The sequence below is a fragment of the Salminus brasiliensis genome, chromosome 15 (genome assembly GCF_030463535.1).
Source record: "Salminus brasiliensis chromosome 15, fSalBra1.hap2, whole genome shotgun sequence".
NCBI lineage: Eukaryota > Metazoa > Chordata > Actinopteri > Characiformes > Bryconidae > Salminus > Salminus brasiliensis.
This window is the reverse complement of record NC_132892.1, coordinates 23145004-23168954: the sequence shown is the minus strand read 5'-3', so window position 1 is coordinate 23168954 and position 23951 is coordinate 23145004. Positions and strand designations below refer to the sequence as shown.

The 23951-nt window shown below is 42.0% G+C and overlaps 1 protein-coding gene across 4 annotated transcripts in view; it reads left to right on the top strand.

Annotated features, from left to right (window-relative positions):
• The window catches only part of sh3pxd2aa (SH3 and PX domains 2Aa), a 154270-nt gene that overhangs the window by 1280 nt on the left and 129039 nt on the right, over positions 1-23951 (top strand). For all 4 annotated transcript variants that reach the window (XM_072657491.1, XM_072657489.1, XM_072657490.1 and 1 more), the window contains exon 2: positions 21751-21831. In XM_072657491.1, coding sequence (XP_072513592.1) covers positions 21751-21831 — 81 coding nt within the window. The remainder of the gene's footprint in view (positions 1-21750; positions 21832-23951) is intronic.

Sequence of the window (23951 nt, the reverse complement as noted above, 5' to 3'; positions counted from 1 at the left end):
TCAGTTGGTGATCAACATGGTGGCCTCCAACATCCATAATATACTTAGAAAAGCATATGATGGCATGGTATATCATCATAATCGTGATACTGTCCACTGTTAGTTCAGTCATGCATCTTCATTCTGGTTGCTTTCAGTGTCCCAGTGTCAGCGGGTGCATATCTTGACAGGCAGTGAGTGTTGTAGTGAGAGTCTGCAGTCAATGGACATATCAAGTCAGATCGGCGGTGTTTTGGTCACAGCGTGCTGTAAGTGACTGAGTGAGGAGATTGCAGGATTGTCTTTTTGCAGGATCTTCCTTCATGCTTAGCCTGGCAGTTAACTGATGAGTTGAGTCAGGCAGTGTTGGTGTGAACGCTGGGAGATGATGTTGCAGTAGAACTAACTGTGCAGGAGTCCAGAAGTGATGACCCCTGCTGTAGTTGTTGACAACGCTGTCAGATGTGCATTTCGACCCGTAGTGACGGTGTCAGGGCGCTTTGATTGAAGCTGAACTGACACGAGCCGAGCTGGCCCATTGCCCTGCATGCTCTTGTTCTGATCTTGAAGTATTCATTGGTTCAAGGGTCATTCAAGGAATGATCACCAGCTGCCTTGAAAAGTGTGACGCACTGAATTTACTTGAGTTGGATGTTGACACAGAGTTGTTTTCTTTTGGCAGTAACTGTGTGCATGTTAAATACGGCCATCAGCCGTTAAAACTACTTACCTACAGTTGTGTAGGTTTCCCTTGTGCCAACAAACAGCCCAGACTCCTCTAAGGATGGACTCCACCAGACCTTTGCCGGGGGTCCTGTGGTGTCTGGAACCAAGACACCTACAGCGGACACTCTTAAGTCCTGTAAGTTGTGAGGTGGACATCCAAGGACCCATGACCCTGTCTTTGGTTTACTGGTTGCCCTTTTTTGAACCACTTTTGGTTGGCACTGACCACTGCAAGACTTTCACCCGGTTTTAATGTTTTGGCAGATATTATGTGCAAGTTGAGCAAGTCAACCAAATACATTCCTTTTTCTGCTGTTGTCCACAGAAGCTGAACATTTGAGAGTGTTGAAAGCATGTATGTAGTCAAGTTTGTGTGACTAAAAATAATATCTTTTAAAATAATTACTTTATTCCTAATACTTCATTTTTAATAATTAATTCATAATAAGGAGTATAGATCAGCAAACCTACAGAGGACTGTATGACGTCTGAACTGATCGGACAGCACCTGTAGTCTTAAAAAAGTTTTTCAAGGGTTCCTTTTCTAAAGGCAGTGGTTCCATACAGAACCATGTCAACCCACAGAACCGTTTGGATGCTTCAGTAGTTTTCTTTGCTTGGTTGCAGAGTCTTTGCATTGGTGGAAAACCTTTTAAAGACATACAGAACCTTTTAAATGGGGTTAAAATGGTATCATTACAAGTCAAAGAACCCGGTACCATCCGTGTTTATCAGAAACGAGTGGATTCCACCAGCGCTGCTGTTGCTGGGCACTGTTTTTGCTCCATATATTCTCCTTCCTCTCTCTCTCTAGGGAGAGCAAGAGACTGTGAGAAGAATCTAGATGGGCTTATCCCTCAGCCTCACATGGACCTCTACAGCTATTTGGAGGGGAGAGAGAGAGAGAGCGAGGGGTGGGGGGTGGAGAAGCAGGCTCTTTCACTGTGTTTGGGAAACAGCTGGAGATGCTTATCCTGTGAGAAGAAGAAGAAGAAGAAGACTAGGAAGTGGAAGAGTAGGGGTTGTGAGAGAAGGAGGAAGGGCCTTCGTACCCACATCCTTTATGTTTTATTCCCAAAGAGGTGATCTGCCTAGAGGAAAGCCAACTTCCTCCCTTCTGCATAGTAGCCGGACTGTGTTGAAACCTAGGCTTCCCTTTATGCGGACTGAGGAATTGGGCTTTGCCCCTTTTTAAACCATTTAGTACCAAGGCAGAAAAAAGCTACCTGTGCTTTTGGAGGAACCCATTTCTTGTAATAACATGCTGTTATATGTAGTGTGATTTCTAAAAAACCTGAGCTGAAAACATCTAAATATATACTTCACACTTGTATTGTTTACATTATGAGGAAACATCAGTAATAAGCACCTAGCTATTGAAGTGCATCCAACAATAAAGGTAGCACTGTGCTTCTTTAACATACTGCTGTACAACCAGCAGCTAGCACACAGAAAGCTCTGGTTGCCCACGTTGACCCATTTTACTTTTATTAACATGAAAGTAAACATACTTTGGTAGCAGATCTCTGAAGATGCTTTAGTAAGATAGGGTTAATACTTCTTTCAGCTCACTTTTAGCTGCCTTGAACAGGATGACGAAGGACTCGCTCATGCTGACTATGACTGTGTCTGCTCGTCACTGTTAGTAAGACGTACAAACTGTGTTTTTTAAAAAAAAATAGAGGGAGTAGAGTAGCGGAAAGATTGAGTGCGTCAGTTCTGCTGCCAGACAGGAAGCTCGCTTTGCTGTACAGGATTTGCTTGGGAGTCCCATTAAATCAGTGCGTTTTCGGCAGCGTTGCACCATGGATTACCAAGCACAAACACATACTCACAACAGGAGCGCTATGAATCAGACATCTAAATGCACTTCTGCTGCTTAGTAAAGCTTCCACACGGCTCTAGAGGAGCCTTTTGAGTCCTCAGCTGGACGTTGTTGCTTCCTTGTTAAAAAAGCTCATAAAACGTCAGTCACAATAGCATCTTGCCTTCGCCCTCTCACTTATTTGGCCATCACGCTAAGGCTGTGCTCTATGTGTGCGGTGGAAAGCTGAGGCTTTCCAAGCCCCGAGCTCCAACAGTGAGCAGCACAGCTTTTGAGGGGTTTTAGTCACTGACAGTCCATTGTTTGGAAATTTTGCCTGGAGGGACGGGAAGCAAGACCTGTGAGAGAGAGAGGAGAGAGCAAGAAACTTGGTAATTACTCACTGCTGTGACGTGAGTGTGTTACTCAGGTCATTGTGCTCTGTTCTCAGAGCTCTCTCATTGTCTCTGCCAAGGCTCATCAGAGACCCTCATGTCCAAGAAGAGAAAGAGAGCAGAGGTTCTGCTCTGGTTCTTCTCAAAGCCTCCATGGTAGCATTTCCTCCTTTTTCTTACCTCTTTTAGCCCATTAAACTTTAGCACATCAACAACCAGCTTGAGCTCCGACAAGCCAACAATTGTAAAGAATCTATGTAGGATGAGGTCCATCCAATGAAACTGCATTTATATGTTTAAATATTTGAGTATCTCAGTAAGTAATTGTTCATATCGGTGGTCCCCAAGTTGAGAGTGGGTCTCCATCTAGGGCCAGGCTTGAGTTATACTACTGGATTATACTGCTATGCAAGAAAACACTTGCGTCTGTTGCATGCAGCTCCCATGAGTGTCTTGGCAAGAGGATGATTCTTGAAAGAATAAGTGAGCATCACGTTGAACACTCTCTCTCCACCAGAGCTCCACCTTACCTTAAAGCTAAGGCCCTGTTTATACCTGGTCATTCAAGTGACTAGTATGTGGACACGTTTAAACTTGGTAGTGCAATGCGTCCCGGTTAGTCAGACTGAAATCCGAATATGCAGATTTGCTTGTTGTGCAGCAATTATTACTGGTGTTTGAGTTGTACTGAGAGGAGATTTGGTTGTAGAATGTGGCTTGAAGAGATGGATGTGTTTACACTGCTTTAACATGTGGCTGAAATGTATCTCAGACCACCTCCTGAAGTGGCAGAGTGAAGAGTGATATGAGTCTTGTAGTGTAGCTTTATCCAGATAATTCTTATAACTATAATTCTAATACTCAAGATGCATGAAGTGACCAGGTGTGAACAGGGTCTAAGGGCGGTTTCACACTTGTCCCAAACACAAGTCCACACCCAGGACAGTTTTTGGACAAGCAGCAAAGAACAGTGTGTATTGGAGTAATGGCATTTCACAGTACAGGAACACCAGCAAACAAGCCATGCCATGCTGGCGTTAAAGCAGTCTTGTAACAAAATGAACCAATCACGCAACCCCACAAGCTGCCAGGAGCGGATAGCTTCCACACCTGCAGTGGGCCGCACCAGAGTCCGCCTAAAGCAAACCCCAGACCATTGATTTCAGGAGAACCAGAGATCGGTGCACTGGACTGCTCCCCGGGTCGAAAACAGCTATCACATTTGACCAAATGTACTGAACCATCAGAGCAAGTCAACGTGAAACGTGAATCATAGCACATCTTCCTCCTGTGCTGTACCGTGCTGTATTTTTGAGTGAAACTGTATCAGGGAGGGTCTCTGAGCTAGACTGAGTGTTTTCTCTTGATGGTAGGTGGAGGTGGTGGGAGGTGAAGCTGTAACATGGTTATTGGTTAATATTATTTTTTCCCCGCCAGCTGACACATGATGACATAATCAGCAGTCAGATGTTTGGGAGAAATAGTATATTATGATGACTGATTTTATGTGATGATTAAAATATAAATAACACTGACTAGCAGCCAATCACAATAAAGCCGTAATGGCTTATTTCCTTTGTGGTCCTCATCACATAAAACAGGAAGACAGAATAGACATAACACCATATATCAGGCAGGCCGCTGGCTGGACTTTCTGCTAAACCATTTCTGTAAGATGATTATGATCACCTACTTAATAGTGGGAAGAACTACCCTTGGCTCGGATGACACTATGGCATGAACTGGATGGAAGGTGTTTATTATAGAGGTTAACTAGTCCAGAGTGGTGTGTTGATTGCTCTGCCGGAGGTGTCACTCCCCTATGGCATCAGTGGCCCATGGAGCACCACTGTTAGGCCTTTGGGAGGCACTCAATGTGTGAGAAATCCATTCATGCTACACCTTCGTCACAGATGCCATGTGATAGGGTTTGCTGTACATATATATATATATATATATATGAGCACACCAGTCAGTTGTAGCAGTGTTTAAAACGATCGTGGGATGTTCTAGCGCAGCCGAGAACTGACTTCTTGCCTTCCAACAGCATAACAACAGTGGCACCCCAAACGCATCTTACAATATATGGACAAAAGTATGGGGACACCTACACATTATTTATTGATTCTAAACCCATGGGCATTAATATGGAGTTTGTCATTCTTTGCAGCTCTAACAGCAGGTCTGGAACTCTGCAGTTATTGAGTCAGCTGAGTGTTGGAGACTTTTATACACCTCAGCACTCTGTGACCCAGCTTTGTAACTTTACGTGGTCTGGGAAGAAATTTACCAACTGACTTGTTGCAAAGGTGACTCCTATTACAGTACCAGACTGGAATTCAATGAGCTCTTTATAACCACACACACTAATGTGTGTAAAGGCAGACTAGGAGCTTGATTTTATACACCTGTGGGAGCGAGACTGAATGAAACACCTGAATGGTATGATTAAGAGGTTCTAATACAAAGAGTGTCCCAATACTTTTGTCCATTTAGTGTATCTAGCTACCCCATCACTTCCCCATCACACTAGTGCTATGAGGGTGAAATTTTGGCTGTGGCATTACTGGGATTGAACCAGCGAGCCACCAAGATGATTTTAAGTGGCATGGCAAGCCTCACTCTTGCTCTAACATGATCTTAACCCAAGGAAGTCTTGGTCCAGTTTAGCAGATTTCAGGTTGACTTTTACATAGACACAGCATCGTCTACTTGTGTCCCGACATTTTTTGCAAAAGACCACACAGTCTATCTCATTTGTTATTCCAAAATACACATGCATTATTCAGATTCCCTGATTAAAACAGCTACTGAGATTCACACCAGACCCTAAATCAGCCTTCCTGCCATTCTCAGGCGTTTTATGGCCTTGTAATTCACACTGCCGACAAGTACTGTTCCTGCTGCATCCTTTCCTTCATCGTCTGGTTTTCCTTTCCCCATCTCTAATGTCTCCTTTTCACCCTCCCCCCCTCTGGTTCCTTGTCCACGAAGACATGTTGTGCTGGTAAATTGCAGTTGCCTGTGGGCTTGAGTTCTTTTGAGCTTGTCGGCAGGCAGTTGGGTGGCGGATGGGATTGCTTTCAGGGCAGGACGATTACATCATGTGGAAGCTATGATGCATGAGAATACTGACATTTGGGGGGCAACGTGGGAAGCCCATGCCACACAGCAGCAGCCAAAAATATGAGCTCTTTGTACATTACAGTAATGTATATAGTCGGCCATTTTCAATTACATGCACAAAGGAAAAAAGGAGTATTCTTTTTCAGCGCACCTAAAATTTGTGGATCCCTTTTTAATGAGGGAGGTTTCTTCATGCAGCATGTTTTCCCAATCTCCCAAAAGCTTTTCAGAACTAATAAAGTACAATAGAGCTTAATAACTAAAGGATCTGTGTAACATTTATGACCTTATTATGGTACAAGAGACCAGTAGGAGTTTTTATGAGGGGTGGGCATATTGGTTCAAATGGTTGAGTCTCATAAAGGTGAAGGTACAATAACCCACCAGAGAATGTTACATTTTCATACACTCAGCAGGAACAGTTTTCATTTGATGTAGCAAAAAGATTGGGCCATATTCACCAGCCTTTAAAATGTCCTCTTAAGACCCACTTAAGGCTCATTTGTACTTCCTTACGTATACAAATGAAGGCGCCCGTTTTTAACAATGTAACTGCGACTGCCCACATACTTCTGTGTGTTCCTTTACAGTGGCATGGATGTTAAGCAGTACAACAACCATGGCAACAGTATTGGCTACAGCGCCCACACGATTTCTAGTGGTACTGCTCTGTTCTATCAGTATTCGTAAACTATCAGAAAACGTGCACAGAAGGCTCTGTCTGCATCCGTATCCACATCCGCATTTAACGTTGAGCATAAATCAGCTTTTAGATTCTGACATTCACCAATGTTTTCTTATTTGGGATTTGCTCAGTTAACAGGGCAATGGGATCCAGCATTATACAAACAGAGCTGGAAACAATCCTGCTCTTTAAAACATCATGAATCTGACGTAGACCAAAGAAAGGTCCTGATTTCCCAAGACCAAATTTAAGACATTTGTCAAGAAGTGAATTAAGTAGTAACACTTTATGAGAGTAAAGTCATGCAATTTTATTCCAATATATTTTAGACCATCTTTATGGCCAAAGGTGTGACTGTATGGTAACTTGTTTGCTTGTTTACTAGGCCTATGAGACTAATGTAGCTAACAAGAGTTAGAAGCTTAAACTTCACTATTCACTATTGTTAAAAATGCTTAAATCTGCCAAGTTACCATTGTAACAAGCCCCAGTCATTTACTGTAGACTATGTATGTCGATCGTTTATGCAAACTGTAGCAAGACAGCAGTATTCCAACATGTGAACATTATTATTGTCATTATTTGCTGGCTAAACTGATCTCCAGAATTAATACAGCAGAAATTTGTTTTCACTAGTAGAACATAAAAAAACCTTATGTGAATGTAAGGACTTTAAAAATGCCTGTGTCTACCTGAAGTGTGGGGAGTTAAACGCAGTGGCCCTGGGAGGTTGGGAGGTTTGGAAGGAGGAAGCCTGCGCTGAATCGACACATTTTCGTCTCCGCTTCTCCAGGAAATGCTGTTCGCTCTGGCTCCACTTCCTGTGCCAGGAGTGCGCGTGCATGCGTTTGTGTTCAGGAGGGAGGTGAAGGGGGCAACCAGAGGTCGTCCGTAAAGTGGAAATGACCACAAGAAAGGGCGGAGAGTTTGTGTGTGTGTTGGTGTGTGTGTGTGTGACAGAATTAGTGCAAGCGTAAGACAAAGGGCCTTCTGGCTGCAGTATTCCCACACTAGTTTTAAAGGCTGTTCCATTAAAATGAGATCATCCGCAGACTTTTTCCCACCATGTTCATCACGCAGACTAATGTGATTTCCTTTCATCCTTTTCATCTCCTTCATCTAGATATCGTCAAATTAATGATTAGCAAGATAATGACTTCCTGCAGGAAGTCCCCTTCCCAGTATGCCATTAGCAATAGGCCTGTCTGCCCTGGTGCAGCTGAAAGCTAATAGTGGAGCCTGTGATTTTACTACACTCTGCTGCCTCAGCATTGAGGCTACTAGTAGACGTCAATTCACTGTTGTTTAAATCCCATATTCCAGGACAAATCAGGCACAGTGATGCAGAGGTGGATGATATTTTCCTTTCCTTTTTTTTAAATTGGTGATTAGAGATGCATAATAATATCAGATCATAACGTATGGGCAGATTATTGCAGGAAAAAAATCACAATTCTGCAGAGGTGGACGATATTCCTTTTTCGATTAGGGATGCACAATAATATCAGAATCATATATCACAGATGAATTCCATATGAGGACAAATCAGGTACAATATTCCTTTTTCGGAATTTCAGATTAGGAAAACACGATATTATTGGAATCATAACAGTATAGGCAAATTATTATTTGGAAAAATAATTATTAATGGGATATTTATTGTTGGAAATAATCATAGCAGTTTGTATGCCATACAAGGACAAAGAGGTGAACGATATTCCTTTTTTGAAATTGAAATGCACTAAATTATTGGAATCATAACAGTATAGGCAGATTATTGCTGGAAAACAGCTGTTTCAATTGCATATGAGGACAAATCAGACATAGTGATGCAGAGGTGGATGATATTCCTTTTTTTAATTGGTGATTAGGGATGCATAATAATACCGGAATCATATGTAGATCATACATAGATCACAGCTGAATTCTATATGATGACAAATCAGGTACTGTGCTGCGGAGGTGGACAATATTCATTTTTGGGAATTACAGATTAGGAAAACACGATATAGGCAGATTATTGCTGAAAAACATCTGTTTGAACTGCATATGAGGACAAATCAGGCACAGTGCTTCAGAAGTGGACGATATTCCTTTTTCGGAATGGCAAATTAGGGAGGCACAATAATATGAGAATCTTGTTGATATAGGAAGAATATTTCTAAACAAAAAAATCACAGCTGTGTGAATTCCCTTTGAGGAAAAACTAGGCACAATTCAGCAGAGGTGGTCGATACTCCTTTTTTCGGAATTGGCGATTTGGGATGCACAGCAATATCGGAATCATAACAGTATAGGCAGATTATTGCTGGAAATAATCACAGCAGTTTGTATTCCATACAAGGACATAGAGGTTAACGATATTCCTTTTTTGGAATTGCGATGTGGCATGCACAACATTTTTATATATATATTAAAACAGCTGTTTTAATTGCATATGAGGACAAAACAGGGACAGTGCTGCAGAGGTGGACCATGTTCCTTTTCCGAAATTGCTGATTATGAACACACAGTAATATCAGAATCATGTTGGTATTGTGTTTGTTTTTGTCCAGATCTTATTAGAATTGTATCATCTGGCCACAGAGTGCTGCTGAACAGTGCAGAGCTTAGATATCTTTGAAAGTGACTAACTCCACTGTGTGTTATGAATCTTGGTGTCAGTCTCTTTTACTTTTTTACAGATGTTTGCATAGTGGCTGATTGTATTTGGGTCTGACTTGTGGACAGATTCCTTTATTTAGTTAAATATATGCACTTAATTAATCTGCCAATCACAGCAATTAGACATGAACGCAGTTAATGCATAACCAGTTACCAGTCGCCACATCACACAGATATGTTGCTGCTGGTTAGGATCATTAATATCACAAAGGTAGGCCTGTGTCTGGTGACATTTAACCGAGATACTGCTGACATTTACTGATGTTTATTTATTGGTTTGTTCCATGGAAACTAAAGCTAGAAAGTAGCATTTCCCCTCACATGAATACTATGGAGCTTGCACATGTGACTCTTTTGGAAATGTGGCTGTTGAGCTATACTGGTTGAATGTGCTAAGTTTATACTCAATGGTGTACGTTTTAGGACATCCTAAAGATCCTCAGGTTTCAGGTCAGCTTCTGTACACCAGCCAGTGGTGGCTCAGTGGTTGAAGCACTGGGTGTGAGCAATGGGCTATTAATGACAGGGTTGTGGGTTTAATACCTGGGATTGCCAGCTTGAGTAAGGCTCTTAACCCTCTCTGCAAATTCAACCTTAATTAAACTTCAGCACCCTATTACTGCGGTAGCTTCAGCTTCATGGCCAGGGACTGTCTCACAATGAACTACAAGCAAGAAACAGTGTCATACAGCATTTAGTAGTAGTAGTAGTAGTAGCGGTTTCTTGTAAATATGTTTGCCAATGCTTCTGCACTTAACATGAATGATGCTTCAGGAGGCCACAGCAGATACACTTACTGTACTTGCACAAATAATAAGCATTTTTTTGTTTCTGGTCATTTTTAGATGAATCCTAACTGGCTTTCCAATAAAAGATTCTGTAATCTAGCACTACAGTTGTTCCTTGTGGGAGAATGTAATTATTGTATGTTTTTTGTGTGGTTAAATTGTAGAAAATTGAAGTAAGGAACATACATGGAACCTAAAAGATTGTTCTGTTGAATCCTATGTATATTCTTGTGCATAAATGTGTGTACTAAGAATGTATTTACATATTTGATGCTCTGAAAGGTCAGCAACTGATTTTACCCCATGTGGGGAGGGTTCGTCTCCTCTTCACATTGCAGATCTCCACTCACCCTATAATTGTTAGATGGATTGAGGTTTTGTGGGCATGGAAACATTATGGTGTAGAGTATGGAAGAAGGGTAGTCTTTTATATAGAGTCTTTAAATAGAGCTCTTTAGGCGGGGTTCAGAGCTTTTAGTGGTGAGGCCTGCCGGTTTCATGCCCCACCAAAATCTGCTACAGTCCTCCTCGACTCATTTCTTAAGACAAATCTGAAGGCAGGAGGACTGCTCTTGAGCGTAAGTTTCACTATTTCTCCTTTTTTCAGAATGAAGTGAGATTTTTCTTCAGAATCCAAACTTAAACACAGGAGCTTGTCACTTTAGGTGGGGGCTTCACAAGGGTTCTTTTGTAAAGGTAATGGTCTGTATTGAACCGTGACAACCTTTGACTGGTTCAAATTATTCTTTGAGTGGTTGAATAGTTCTTTGACTGGGTAAATGATTCTTTGACTGGTTAAATGATTCTTTGACTGGTCAAATGATTCTTTGACTGGTTAAATGGTTCTTTAAGGGGTTGAATGGTTCTTTGACTGTGTAAATGATTTTTTGACTGGTTAAATGATTCTTTGACTGGTTCTTTGAGAGGTTGAATGGTTCTTTGACTGGTTAAATTATTCTTTAACTGGTTAAATGATTCTTTGAGTGGTTGAATGATTCTTTGACTGGTTAAATGGTCCGTTGTCTGGTTAAAGGATTCTTTGACTGGTTAAATAGTTATTTGATTGGTTAAATGATTCTTTGACTGGTTGAATGTTTCTTTGACTGGTTGAATGTTTCTTTGACTGGTGGAAAAGGTTCTTTGACTGGTGGAAAAGGTTCTTTGACTGGTTGAATGATTCTTTGACTAGTTCAATGATTTTTTTGACTGGCGAAATGATTCTTTGACTGGTTGAATGGTTATTTGAGTGGTTAAATGTTTATTTGACTGGTTGAATGGCTCTTTAACTGGTTAAAAGGAAGAAAAAGCTCTTAAGAATCTTTAAAAAAAATGAAAAGAAAGAACATTAAAGAACAAGATGCTCCATTTTATACCACAGTAAGTATGTATAGACAATTCCCGTGCACTGCGAGCACACATAACAGTAGCCTGGCTTATCAGTGCTTGATCCACTGATTCCTACACCGCCAGTGAAATATTCCTTGTGCCCCATAATTCTGGCTTTCGTGTCCCAGAAATGCTTTGCATGAATAAGACTTTTGTCTCCTGTGTCTGCTCCTAACTGGAAACAGGACGGTTCTGAACAAGGTCTTTCTTCTTTGATCTGGGGCTTCGGAGAGAGCGTATGGAGCGAATGCCTAAGATGTTGAATATCATCTGTTCCCAAGTGTTTTGTTACGTTCTGCGTCTTCTCTGATAATCCGAGAAAGCAAGCGCTTGTGGCATTGTTATGCTTTCTTCCTCAAACTAAAAGCTCAAACTAGGAAGATTTCTTTTTTTTTATTTTCATCTTTTGTGAAATTTTCACCAGCCCTTAATATGATTGTTTCCGTCCTATTGGCGATTGATAGGAGCATGTTTGAACAGAATTATGGTTTGAAAACAGATGGTGGGAGCATATGCTCGGTTCTCTAGTTGTACTCTACTGTTTATAAGGGAATGCAAACTTAAGAAATTTAAGGAAAACCTAAGAAAATTGCTTGGAGTGGTCAGCATACGCTTAGCTGCTGTGAGTCCATTGCGCTATACGTGGACATTCTGGTCTTTTTGTATAGGAGTAGGTTTGTAAAGGAATTTGTGCAGAGAGTATATATATTTAAAGATATTTGACTATTAACCTTGCCCCTAGTTACCCTCTAGCGTTACCAGTGGTTCATGTAAATGTGTATTTGTGAGGCTGAGTTGTCTTGGAAAAAGTGCCCCTTTTAGCCAAATCTAATCCCGTTATCCAGACTTTAACATTGTTTTACCTATGGCTAGCTGGAACTAGCACGGAGGGTGGTTAACTGGCCTTAATCATGAGAAAGCATCTTTTTTATGTCTTTATTGTATGAAAACCTTTTGCAATATAACATAGATCACATACTGCTTGTTTATTCTGCAGTGATCACAATCAAAATACCCCTAAGTGATCTTTAGAAATGGAAATTTTGACAAAACCGGGCTTGGCGGTTTTTACTAAGTTGATTGTACATGACTGTCTGTTGAATTGAACCCTATACCTAGCACTAGTTCTAACCCTATCTTTGCCCTTATAAAAGGTTAAGGTGAGGGTTAGGTGTAGGGTTACATAAAAATACACAATCATCTTAGAGTTCAGTTGCAATTAATACGTATTCAGTTGAATGTTAGCTGAATGTTAGGTGAGCGTCTACAAGGCACCTATAATGGACCATCCAAGTAAAGTGTTACTTTTCGGAAAATCATGGTGAACCTTGGCTCATTTCAGGTTTAGTTTTCAAAGCATTTTTTTTTAAAGTGGTTTTTGAAAAGTGTTTTACAGAGCCCTTCTTTCTACTGATTTTCTGTGAAAAAAGAGCCAGTTTAACAAATTATGGTTTATCATTCTCCGCTAAAATTAAAAGTGGTCTATTATGGCCAAGTAGAAAAGTAAAAAATATATATTGATTTCTTTCAGCAGAATGACAAAAATTATATAATACATATTTTCATTATTATTTTAATCATGAATCATTTTTATTCTTGACGGTTTGTCAGAAGAACTTGTTTTCTGGAGATTTAGATAATAACGACCACCCCGGCTAGAAACAAATCGCTCTGCCCACTTTCCAATTCAGAGCCTGTGGTTCTTGCAGAAGCCTAATATCATGTTGTAGCCAAGTTTCCAGCACTGACAAAATGAGAACCTGGCTATTTTTTACCCTCCAAAAAAGTAAGAAAGCCAGTTAGTCAGCTGCTCCGGATGCTTCCTCGCTGGAAACGCTTCCTGCTGCGTTGTGTGGCCGCGGGTTGTTTTGCCCAGGATGGTGATGAGGAGGAGAAGATGGCATTTCTGGAGGGAGTGTCACTTCTCATGCAGTCAAAAACTCTGCAGATTTTTCGCAGTGTGCTGCCATACTGATTCAACATAGACTTACCAGCCACTTCCCAGCTTCAGTCGTTATTGTTAATATTTTACTATTTCAATCTTAATTAGGGAGGGGGAAATGAATTAAACTGATTCAATCCTGTAACAAATCTAGCCAGAAACAGCACACACTCACACTGTGTGATACAATACTGTTAGCTGTGAGTTTCATCCTTTGGCCTAGTAGAGTTTGTAGAGTTAGAGCAGTGTGAGCCTGATAGATGCTTTAGTAAAGAGTGTCAGTTAAAACCAGTGCATTTTAAAGCTTACAGACATCTTTAAAGGCGTAATTCTGGAATGGTTTGCCCTGCGACTGTCGAAGCGTAGAAAATAAAGGTTTAAATTTAGAGCACCGTTGTTCAGATTTGTTTACAGGCAGGTCCAGAGTCTGCAGCTTGTGTCCTGCAGAGTTAGTCTGTCACACGCTGTAAGTGTTGGGACTAACCGCTCCATCTGTGGAGTGTGTGAGTGTTCGAGACCACGCGTGATCCGTGACTCAGACCTGGCCTGGGGTTATTTTTGACTGTCCCGCTGGAAGCTTCGACACCCGTCTTACTAAGTTTCCGTTGCCTGATTTCAAGTTTTGTCGGTAAGCTTCAGCAGAGGGTAGTTGTGTTGAGGGTCGTTGGTTAATACCACTGTGCATTTTTATGTTTCTTCTCTACAATCATACTTTTCAGTGCCTGGACCGAAGTCCTTCTAGGCAAGTCTGGTCACTCTGCGGCCATCCTTGCAACGCTACCGGGCACTTATTTCCAGTCATACGAGACCAAGCTTCTACCTCTCTGAATGGTGTGATTTTTTGGCTTGTTCTAGCTACTGCGCTTGCACAAATCTCCACATTGAGGAGGCTAGGGGGTATAAAGCCCCCCAGCATTGGTCTGTGTGATGATGCTCCATCCAAAGCTTTTGAGGTGAGTTTGAGAGTTGGACAGGTAGGGTGGTGATCTTTCAATATCCTGACCTCACTAACCGTCTTGACCCTGATTGCAATGCTTCTTCTTCCCTGGACAGTAAATACAGTTACTCCAACAGAAGCGAATAGCAACAGATAACACTACTACCTGCCACGGAACTACCACACCATGTGGGAGACTGGGGTTTGATTCCCAGTCTGGGTGACTATGCTGCGCTACACCAATAAGAGTTCTTGGGCAAGACTCCTAACACTACATTGGCCCGATTCTGTAATACCAGTAACCTTGTAAGTCGCTCTGGATAAGGGCGTCAGCTAAATGCCATAAATGTAATGTAAATGTAAGCGAATGGCCTTTTCAGACTTCTGCAGCTGGCCCTTCTCCAATCGGTTCTTTACCAGAACTTGCTAGCGTTAGCTTTTAGCCTTTTAGCCTCACTTCCATATTCCTCCAATGAACCTTGAAAGGCTTTCGCTAGTGAGCTGGGAGTATGTAACTTTTGGGGAGTGGGTCAAGACTCACTCCGTAACAGGTTTGAGATTTTGGAATTTGCCTGTTTTACAGCAGGACACAGCAGTTTTAGAGGCTTCATGATTTGTCACTTTTATTTACCCAACTCTCATAATTCATTTAAGCCGAGGACAGTTATTTTTCTAGGGTGGCTTTAAGCTTCTCTGCAGAATGGCTGTTGTTTTTTATTTAATTGAAAGTAGTTCTTTGTCATGGACTCTTACTTTTTGCATTCAGAGGACTGCTTTTAACCACTTAAACGGCCACAGAGTCCTGCCAGCGGGCCGAACATTTTATTACACAGATCTATTATCAAGGAATAGCCCCGCCAGTCTGCACAGAAGCTCTGTTGTTTTCCTTCTTTCAAAAAAGAGGTTAAAAATAATGCTTTTTTTACATGGGCCCAACCCCGTCCTTCACACTTCTCATCCTGCATGGAAACCTGGGTGTGAAAACTTCAAACCCAAGCCCAGCGCTGAGTTCTTCAGAAGTTTATCAGACTGCAGCTTCAAGTGCTGGGTGTAATCTACTGTACTGTATATCTTAGGCAGCCGCCCCGGATCAAATTTTAGCTCCACTCTCTGAACAGTGGGCCAGCCTCGCTGTTCTATTTCTGCTCGCTGGGGCTGTTGGGTTGCGGCTGATATTTTCAGCATTTAAGTGATGCTGTTTTCCCCTCTGGTTTCCATGAGGATGGCCTTGTCAGCCATTAAAGGCGGGAGGAGGTTTATTTTGCACTGAAATGAAGTGTTGAAGTAGGGCAGAGAGGCCAGTCAGGTCGAGGAGGAGCTTTATATAAAGTATGCAATCGTGTTTTGTTGTAACACAGCAATGTGTTTTACCTTCAAACTAACAGTGCTCTATTCTTTATCTTCCCGTTATCTTAGACAAACCACACACACTCTAATTTAGGTTGTGGTGGTGGTGGTCGTGGTGGGGGGAAAGTTCCTCATTGTGCATTCCTGGGCTTGGTTAGTGTGATAAGCTGTTTGAATAGACACACACACACAGTGGAAAGGTATGAACAGTATGTAGGATTAACACAGGCTCTGTGAAGGCCTTTCCCCAGTATCAAATTTACAGAGTGGGGCAATAACCTTGCCCTACTCTGTAATACACACAATATACACACCCCCACCTCCACAACCACACACACACACACACACACTATCTACAGTATCGAGCAGACAGACCCTCACACTCAAACCCCAGGATGTTATCCAGATACTTCTTCCAGTAGTTTAACTGGGATGCATGTCAATGCAGGCTCGCCATGGAAGTCTTGTTAAACAGGACATGACATCATGGTGTGTTGATTGGAGCATGAAATCTTTGTGTCAGCCTGACAGGACATACATATTCACCCTAGGTTTGGTCGGCTCTGATATTTCTCAGACTCCTTTCTCATATTTCTCACATTCAGATTTCATGCCCAGGTTTCCTATAGACCATCTGTCAGCTTGGATTTTTGCCTCCACTACTTTTTTTCCTTACTGTATTCTTTCCTCTCGCTTTTCTTACAGCAGACTGGTTTTAAAGTCACCATACAATGTTTTATTCAGTATTTTAAGTTTTTCTTTGATCTGTAAATTAAGTATTTTATATTAGTTGGGGCAAAAAATGCACAGATGCGATTTTACAACCCTGTTTACAACCCTGTTATTCTGCCTCAGAATGAAACATTTCCATTTATGGTGGGGAAAAAGTATAAGCCCTGCTTTTATAGGCTGGTTTTTGGCACTGTGCCAGCTCAGACAAGCCACTTAGCATAGCGTAGTTTAGCACTAACAGAACTAAATCATTTCTGTAATTATCCCAAGTTGGATATTGGTTATTGGATAGTGTTGCTGTTGCATGGTGTGGTGTGTGGTTAGCTAGCTGAGGAAGTAGCTGGTCAGCTGGGTTAGCTTTTAACCTATTCACACCTAGTCCTCTAGGCTTAGTAATTGCCCAGCACTTAGTCCTACCGGCTTAGAAATTGCCCAGCATTTCTGCCTTCTCTGGTTGGCCTAGTGGTAGCTTTTGTAGTCCTTTTAATACTATTTTTTTTAAGGCCTTTCCTGAGTGGATACCTGTAGCAGCGCTTCCTCCTGTCGGCCTTTCTGTCTTCTCATGTGATTGCATTCAGCAGCAAGAGCATCAGTGAGGTCAGGATATTGGATGATCACCACCCCACTTCACCCCCAACTCCCCAACTCGTTCTAAATGTAGTGGATGAAGCGGCATCATTCAGTGAGCACGGTTCCACTGCTCCACAGCTCAATGCAAATAGAGTCCTATTCTATTCTATGGGCAGTACTTCTCTACAGGGACTAGACAAGCTGTGTGTGTGCGTGTGTACATTTGCACATCTGTGTCAGCAATGGGTGCAACCTAAAGTAGCTGAATGCGTTCATTGGTAGGGGTGTTCACAGACATTTGGACACATAGTGTATGAACCCTTGGACCCTTTTAGATTGCTCATCATATTAGCTGTTCAGTTTGATTAGTGGCGGTCCGATGATGGCTGTAAGTGTTGCTATGAAAAAAAACTTATCTTAGCAGCCACTGTCATTAGTATGGTGGTGGTTGAGGTGGAGCCAAGTTCCAAACTTGGTGTCATGGGCTCAAAGTTTTAGTCCCGGTTAAAGTTTGAGCCTAGATCTTTCTCATTAATTGTTAGAAAGCAAGAGCAGAGCACTTTTGGACATTCACCCAAGAATCAGAGGCGCTTAGATGTGTTGCTGTTGGTCTCAAGCATGTAGAGCTTTAAGGAAAACACAATAGCTGCTGCCTCTTTGTGTGGTGAGGCTATAGAGAATAATAGCTGCTATGGGGCTCTTAGCAGGCTGGCAAATCTACAGAAAACTGCTGGTGTCCTGCCAGAAGAAACAAGTACACTTACACTTGCACATCATGTCACCATCCCTCTCTCACACTCTCTTCTGTCTTCACACACGAAAACACATGCGCACACAGACACACACTCGCACAAACACTTCGTCTTTGTTCTTGATCTCCTTTGTTTTGCTATGCCGTTTACGTCATGTTGACTAATTCACTGGAGAGCGCCGGTACATGGCTACAGGCTCGGCCTGACAGTCTGTCATCGGGAGGCCTACTTTACATGCTGGAGGACACTTGGGACATCTTTTACCTGCTGATCCGGGGTCAGTCTGGACACAGCTCGTATGGCATGTGGTGATAAAACGTGTTGTTGGTGTCTGGAGAAGCTGACGTTGAGATACATACTTCGTATGATTGCGTATCACCAGATATGTATATGAAAATGTAAGAAACTGGCATCGGCTCAGAATTTCCATATGGGAAGTTCATGTGTTAATGCATACATACATTCATGCATGAATTATGGATGAATATCAAATATAGATATATAACCTACCCCTGTATATAGCTTTACAGCCACCCAAAGGACTTTTCACACCAGTTCTTTAAAGATTCAGGTGTCTATTGAGAGTAGACAGGGGTTAGCATGGGTCTGCTGTTCAGCCCAGGTGGAATAGCCTTCATTGCCTCCAAGCATTGGAGGGCCTTGAGCACCCAACACCTTGTTGTTGGTTTGTGTTTTGTCTCTCCTTGGACCACTGCTGACAAGGAACACCTCACAAACCTCGCTTCTCTGAAAATGGTGGTTTGGCCCTTGCCAACGTCCCTCGGGTCCTCAGGTCAGATCTACCCAGACTTTGACGTGAGCCATTGGAAGTGTTTTATCATCATATCTGATCGTATTTGAGAGTTTACAGTTGATTGACAATTATCAGTTCATAAAGTTTAGCTATGGCAATGCCTTGCTAATAGCCACCTGACATCACGGTCACATGCAGCTGAGAAACATGATCTAAGGTCTGCTATTAAGGTTTTATTACATTCGTCAGGGGAAATCTTGTATAATGAGCTGTTTGCTTGGCTCGTTTCACTGCTTGGCACAGGCAGCGAATGTATATCAGTCAACTGCCCCCAGAATGAAGTGGGTTTCATTACGTTGGTGCCAGTGTGTGCGGCTTTATATATTGCTAGAGCTCATATTTACATGCTTTTCTAGGATTCTGTCATTTTCAGGCTTGTTATGAACTGTTGGATGATTACAGTGTTTGTCTGTGAGCTTTGGGTCTCTTCAGGTTACTGGTTTGGCTCTTGTCAAGGTGGAGCTTCTTTTTAAATACCCTTGTATTGTAATTTGTCCCTTGATTGGTTGTCTTAAAACTTTTGTCAATATAGTGTAGCTTTTACTTATTGGAAAACTTTCTGGTCACTGATTAATTCCATATGAGTTGTGTCCTATTTATGAGAGGCATAGGCCTTCATAAATGTGTGCTCACATCCGTGGCATTTTCCAAAATGCATAAAATGGAAAGAATATCAAATTATGATTCAGCTGCAGCCCATCCCTTTTTCTTGGTTCAAACCAATGCTGATCTACGTTGTTACTAAACAGTCTTAAATAAGAGAGAGAGGTGCTGAATTGCCCTCGTAATTATACGATCAAAAGAAAGCACCCCTCCCCTTCCCTCAATTACGCAGGCGAGTGAAGTGGGGTGAATAGGCAGCACTTAATTAAACCCTCCAGTGAGGAACTACTAGGAGTTTGAACGCCTCTACTGTTTCCCTCTGCAGCTTCAGGCCTGTTCCACACTCAGCGCTGGATGATGTCATGGTGGTGTTGTTGATTGTAGCGCGCAGTTGCTTTAAGACTCATTCAGCTGAATGGAACAATGTGCTGTTGGCACTGGTCCTTCTAGTTGGACAGTCTTTGGGAAAGGCTTGCCCTAAACTGACCACCAGAGATTACTTCGCCTGAGCGTCAAAACAAGCTTGTGTGTGTAGGGTGGCTTGTTTTTGTACATTTACGGGACACATATATATACTCTCATATCCTTCTAATGAATGCTTTCAGCTATATTGCTGACACATATGTGCAAATGCACACCCATGCAGCCTTTGTAGTCCCTTTAGAGAAGTACTGCCAATAGAATAGAATAGGACTCTCTGGAGCAGATAAACATGAACCTATTGGCACCATTGGTCTAATGCCAGGCATGGGCTAAAGGGGTATAAAGGGGTATAAAGCCCCCCAGCATTGAGCTGTGGAGCAGTGGAGGAACTGTGTTCTCTGGAATAATGGTTGGTGCTCCATCCAATACTTCTTGGACAAGTAGGGGAGTTGGGGATGAGAGGTGATCCTGACCTCACCAATGCTCTTGTCGCTGAATGCAATCAACTCCTCATAGCAAAATCCAGTAGAAAGCCTTCCCTGGACAGTGGAGACAGTTAATCCAACAAAAAGAGGATCAACTATTTTTTAGTACTCTTGATTTTGGAAAAAGTGTCCCAATACTTTTGTCCATATATTATCTTTTCTGCTCAATTTAATCACTTCCAATTCCCGGCCACTAGATCGGACTCTAGGACAATTGAAGATGAGTGGTGGGGAAACGTATTGCCAGCTAACTGACACCCAAATTGATTAGCATCGCACTGAGTGATAGGGGAAGAGTGAGGGCCACCCAGAGAGAGCGACTCTCAGCTACAGCGCCATCGCCGGGGATCGAACCAACAATCTGATGGCGATAGGCCAATGCTTAGATGGTTATGATTTATATATACTGCATATATATATATATATATATATATATATATATATATATATATATATATATATATATATGTGTGTGTGTGTGTGTGTGTGTGTGTGTATGCATGTGTACTGTTGTAATCTCTCCATGAGGCCAAATTGTTCATGAGCTGTTGTGTAATCAAAATATCCCACAGAGATAATAGTAGTGTGTGTGTATATGTGTGTGTGTGTGTGTGTGTGTGTGGATCAGGGTCCTTGGGGAGGGAAAAACAGACATGGAGAAGGTTGTAGAAGGCTCTTCCTGTTTTTGAAACTGTATGGGAAACTCATTCCCCTGCTATTTTGCTTCTTGGGTTAGACAGCATAGCCAAAGTGGTGTTGGGTGGTGCTGTGGCAGTTATTGTGGGTGTTTGGAAGAAAATGTGAGGTATATACGCTATGTGTCCAAATGTTTTTGGACACCCCTTCTAACGAAGGCCGTTAAGATACTTTAGATTGGACCCTTTGCTGACACAGCTTGTGTAGTCCCTGTAGAGAACTACTGCCAATAAAACAGGAATCTTTCGAGCTGATAAACATCAGCGTATTGGCACCCTGCCTAATGGCAGGAGTGGTCTAGAGGGGTATAAATCCCCCCAGTATTGAGAGGTGGAACAGTGGAACCGTGTGTGTGAGGGTGATGGATGGTTTTGGGATAATGTGGGGATAAAGTGGAACCATCCGACATCCTGAACTCACTAAAGCTCTTGTCGCTGAATGCATTTACATTTACATTTAAGTCATTTAGCAGACGCTCTTATCCAGAGCGACTTACAAAGGTGCTTCACTGAAATGCAATCAGATCCTCACAGCAATGCTCCAAATTATTGTAGAAAGCCTTCCCTGGACAGTAGAGACAGTTACTCCAACAAAAGTAGGATAAACACTTTTTTAATTCCCTTGATTTAGGAAGGAACACTGAATGAGCAGGTGTCCCAATACTTTTGTCCATATAGTGTATCTTTAGTAGTCATTTGGGTGTGAAATAAAAGGTAGGGTGTCTACATTTCAAAAACCAGTGGGAAGAGTGCAGGCTGGAGGCTGGATGCGGAATGTTGACAGAATATTAATGTCATCTATTACATAATGATGTAAATAATGATGTAAACATGCAGTTTCTTTTAAATAACCACGTAAATAAACTTCTGGTGTGTGTGTGTGTGTTTTCTCTGCAGGTGTATCTTATCAATGTCACTTACTCCGACTCCACATCCCACGTCATCTACAGGAGATACAGCAAGTTCTTTGACCTTCAGGTAAATACACAAACAGTCCCTTAAACACACCAATTACTCTCTCTCTCTCTCTCTCTCTCTCTCTTTCTTTGTCTCGCTCTCTCTTTATCTCTCTCGCACATTGTCTCTCACGCTCACTACCTCACTTTTTTTGTTCTTTCTTTCATGCTCTCTTTTTCTTTCTCAATCTACATTCACTCCCCTTTTCCCTTGCGCTCTGTCTCTCTCTTGCAAGCTCTCTCTCTCTGTCTCTTGCACTCTGTCTGTTTCACTCTTTCTCTCTCTCTCTCTCTCTCTTGCTCTCTCATGCTCTTGCCATGTCTCTCTCGCCAGGTCTCTCACTGCTGTAACTCTTTTTCCCCCCTCTCTTACACTCTCTCCTGCTCTCTCTTTCTCTCACGCCCTGGTTCCTTCTCTCCCTCACACTCTATCTCTCTCTCCCCTCCTCTCCCTCTGTTTTAATGTCTCACGCTCTGTCTCTCTCGCGCACACGTGTATGCTCTGCAGTCTCTTTCTGTGTTTTTCTCAGCACTCCCACCCTTTCTCTACCTCTCTCTCTCTCTATCTCTCTGTCTCTCTCTCTCACACACACCCAGTGCCCTACCTTTCCTCTTACCCACACACATTTGAAACAAGTCTGTGGGGATCAGGCCTTTGCAGAGCCAAGCCAAACACAAGTTAATGCATGTATTTATACACTATGCCAGATGTGTATTTATGGTAATTTGGGAAATCTTCAGTGTTATATACACACCCACTCAATAACCGCTCAATCGCCCAATTCCTAATGCAAATATTCAGCTCTAATTTACAACAATTATTCTGTCTGTCACACATGGCTGTAAGACTTGGAAGTTGGAGATGCTAAATCTTGTAATAGTTTGCATTTTTAATATGCACCATAGCTCTCTCTCTCTCTCTCTCTCTCTCTCTCTCTCTCGCTCTCTCTTGTGCGCTAGCTTGCTGCCACATTGATTGACAGGTTATTTAATACAGGGACTCTGAAAGGATGTGAATTTAATACCATTTAATGTGGCATGTGTTACGGACAGGAGCCGAGGGATTACACACTGATTTTTATGAGCGGCTTTTACATGCTACCCGCTCTCGTACATTAGCAGAGCCATCTTATGTTTAAGAAGTTAAGGCACTCCACATGGACTAGCATTTGCTTTGGAAACCATCTGAAAGGGAGTAAACATGTTCAGCCAAGTCGCTCACTGTTAATAGCTGTGTGTGGGTTGGGGTGTACACGTCTGGAAGCCTTCATAAAACGAGCTTCAGTAATATATAGCCAGTCTGCTTGAAGGCTGTGTTTGGGTTCCTTTGTGTATTTACTGCTGTTTGTCTTGGCTAGAACTTCAAAAATGAATGTTTTGATATGTGATTATTAGGGACATCCAGGCATATTTGAATGGATCGGGTATTGCCTAGTCCAATCCCAATCCAGTTCCAAACCTTTGTTTTAACCACGGTGTTCAGAGCGCCATCTAGTGTCCTCAAGGCACCATTAACGGACGTTATGGCCCAGCCAGCAGCAGCAGTGCGGGCGTTCTCAGAAGGTAAATAAAAGAGTTAAGAGTACAGTTTATAATTTGAAGTGAACATATGAAAACAGGCCATAATATCTGAAACTTCATACAACTATCACTGAAACGCTCTGTGTTACCAGCGGGAGAACCGCACACCTTTCTTTGTTTTCAAACCAGCAGTGAAGAGCACATTCAGAGCTGAGTGGAGGCTAACGCTAATGCTAATACACACACATACACTATGGAAACTATGGAAAAATTCCAGCACATTCACCCAGTATAAACCAGTTATTACGCACCAGTAGACCACCAACAACAGATATCAGTCTAGAGTGTCTACCACTACACACACATATGGAAAGTCTGGAATTCAGTCTGGATTATAATTGGATTATAGAAACTGCTACTAAAAATAAAATGATTTTACCTCAGTAATAATTATCAGCTTATGTTTTCTAAACTATGTGGCTGTATTATTTGTACAAGCACAAAGATTGGATCACATCGGTATCGACTGACCACTGTCACTAATCTGTTAATCAGCAATAATTACAAAAACATTTACAAACACAATCATAGCATTTTCTCCTGTAAAGTTGCCGTTTTGAA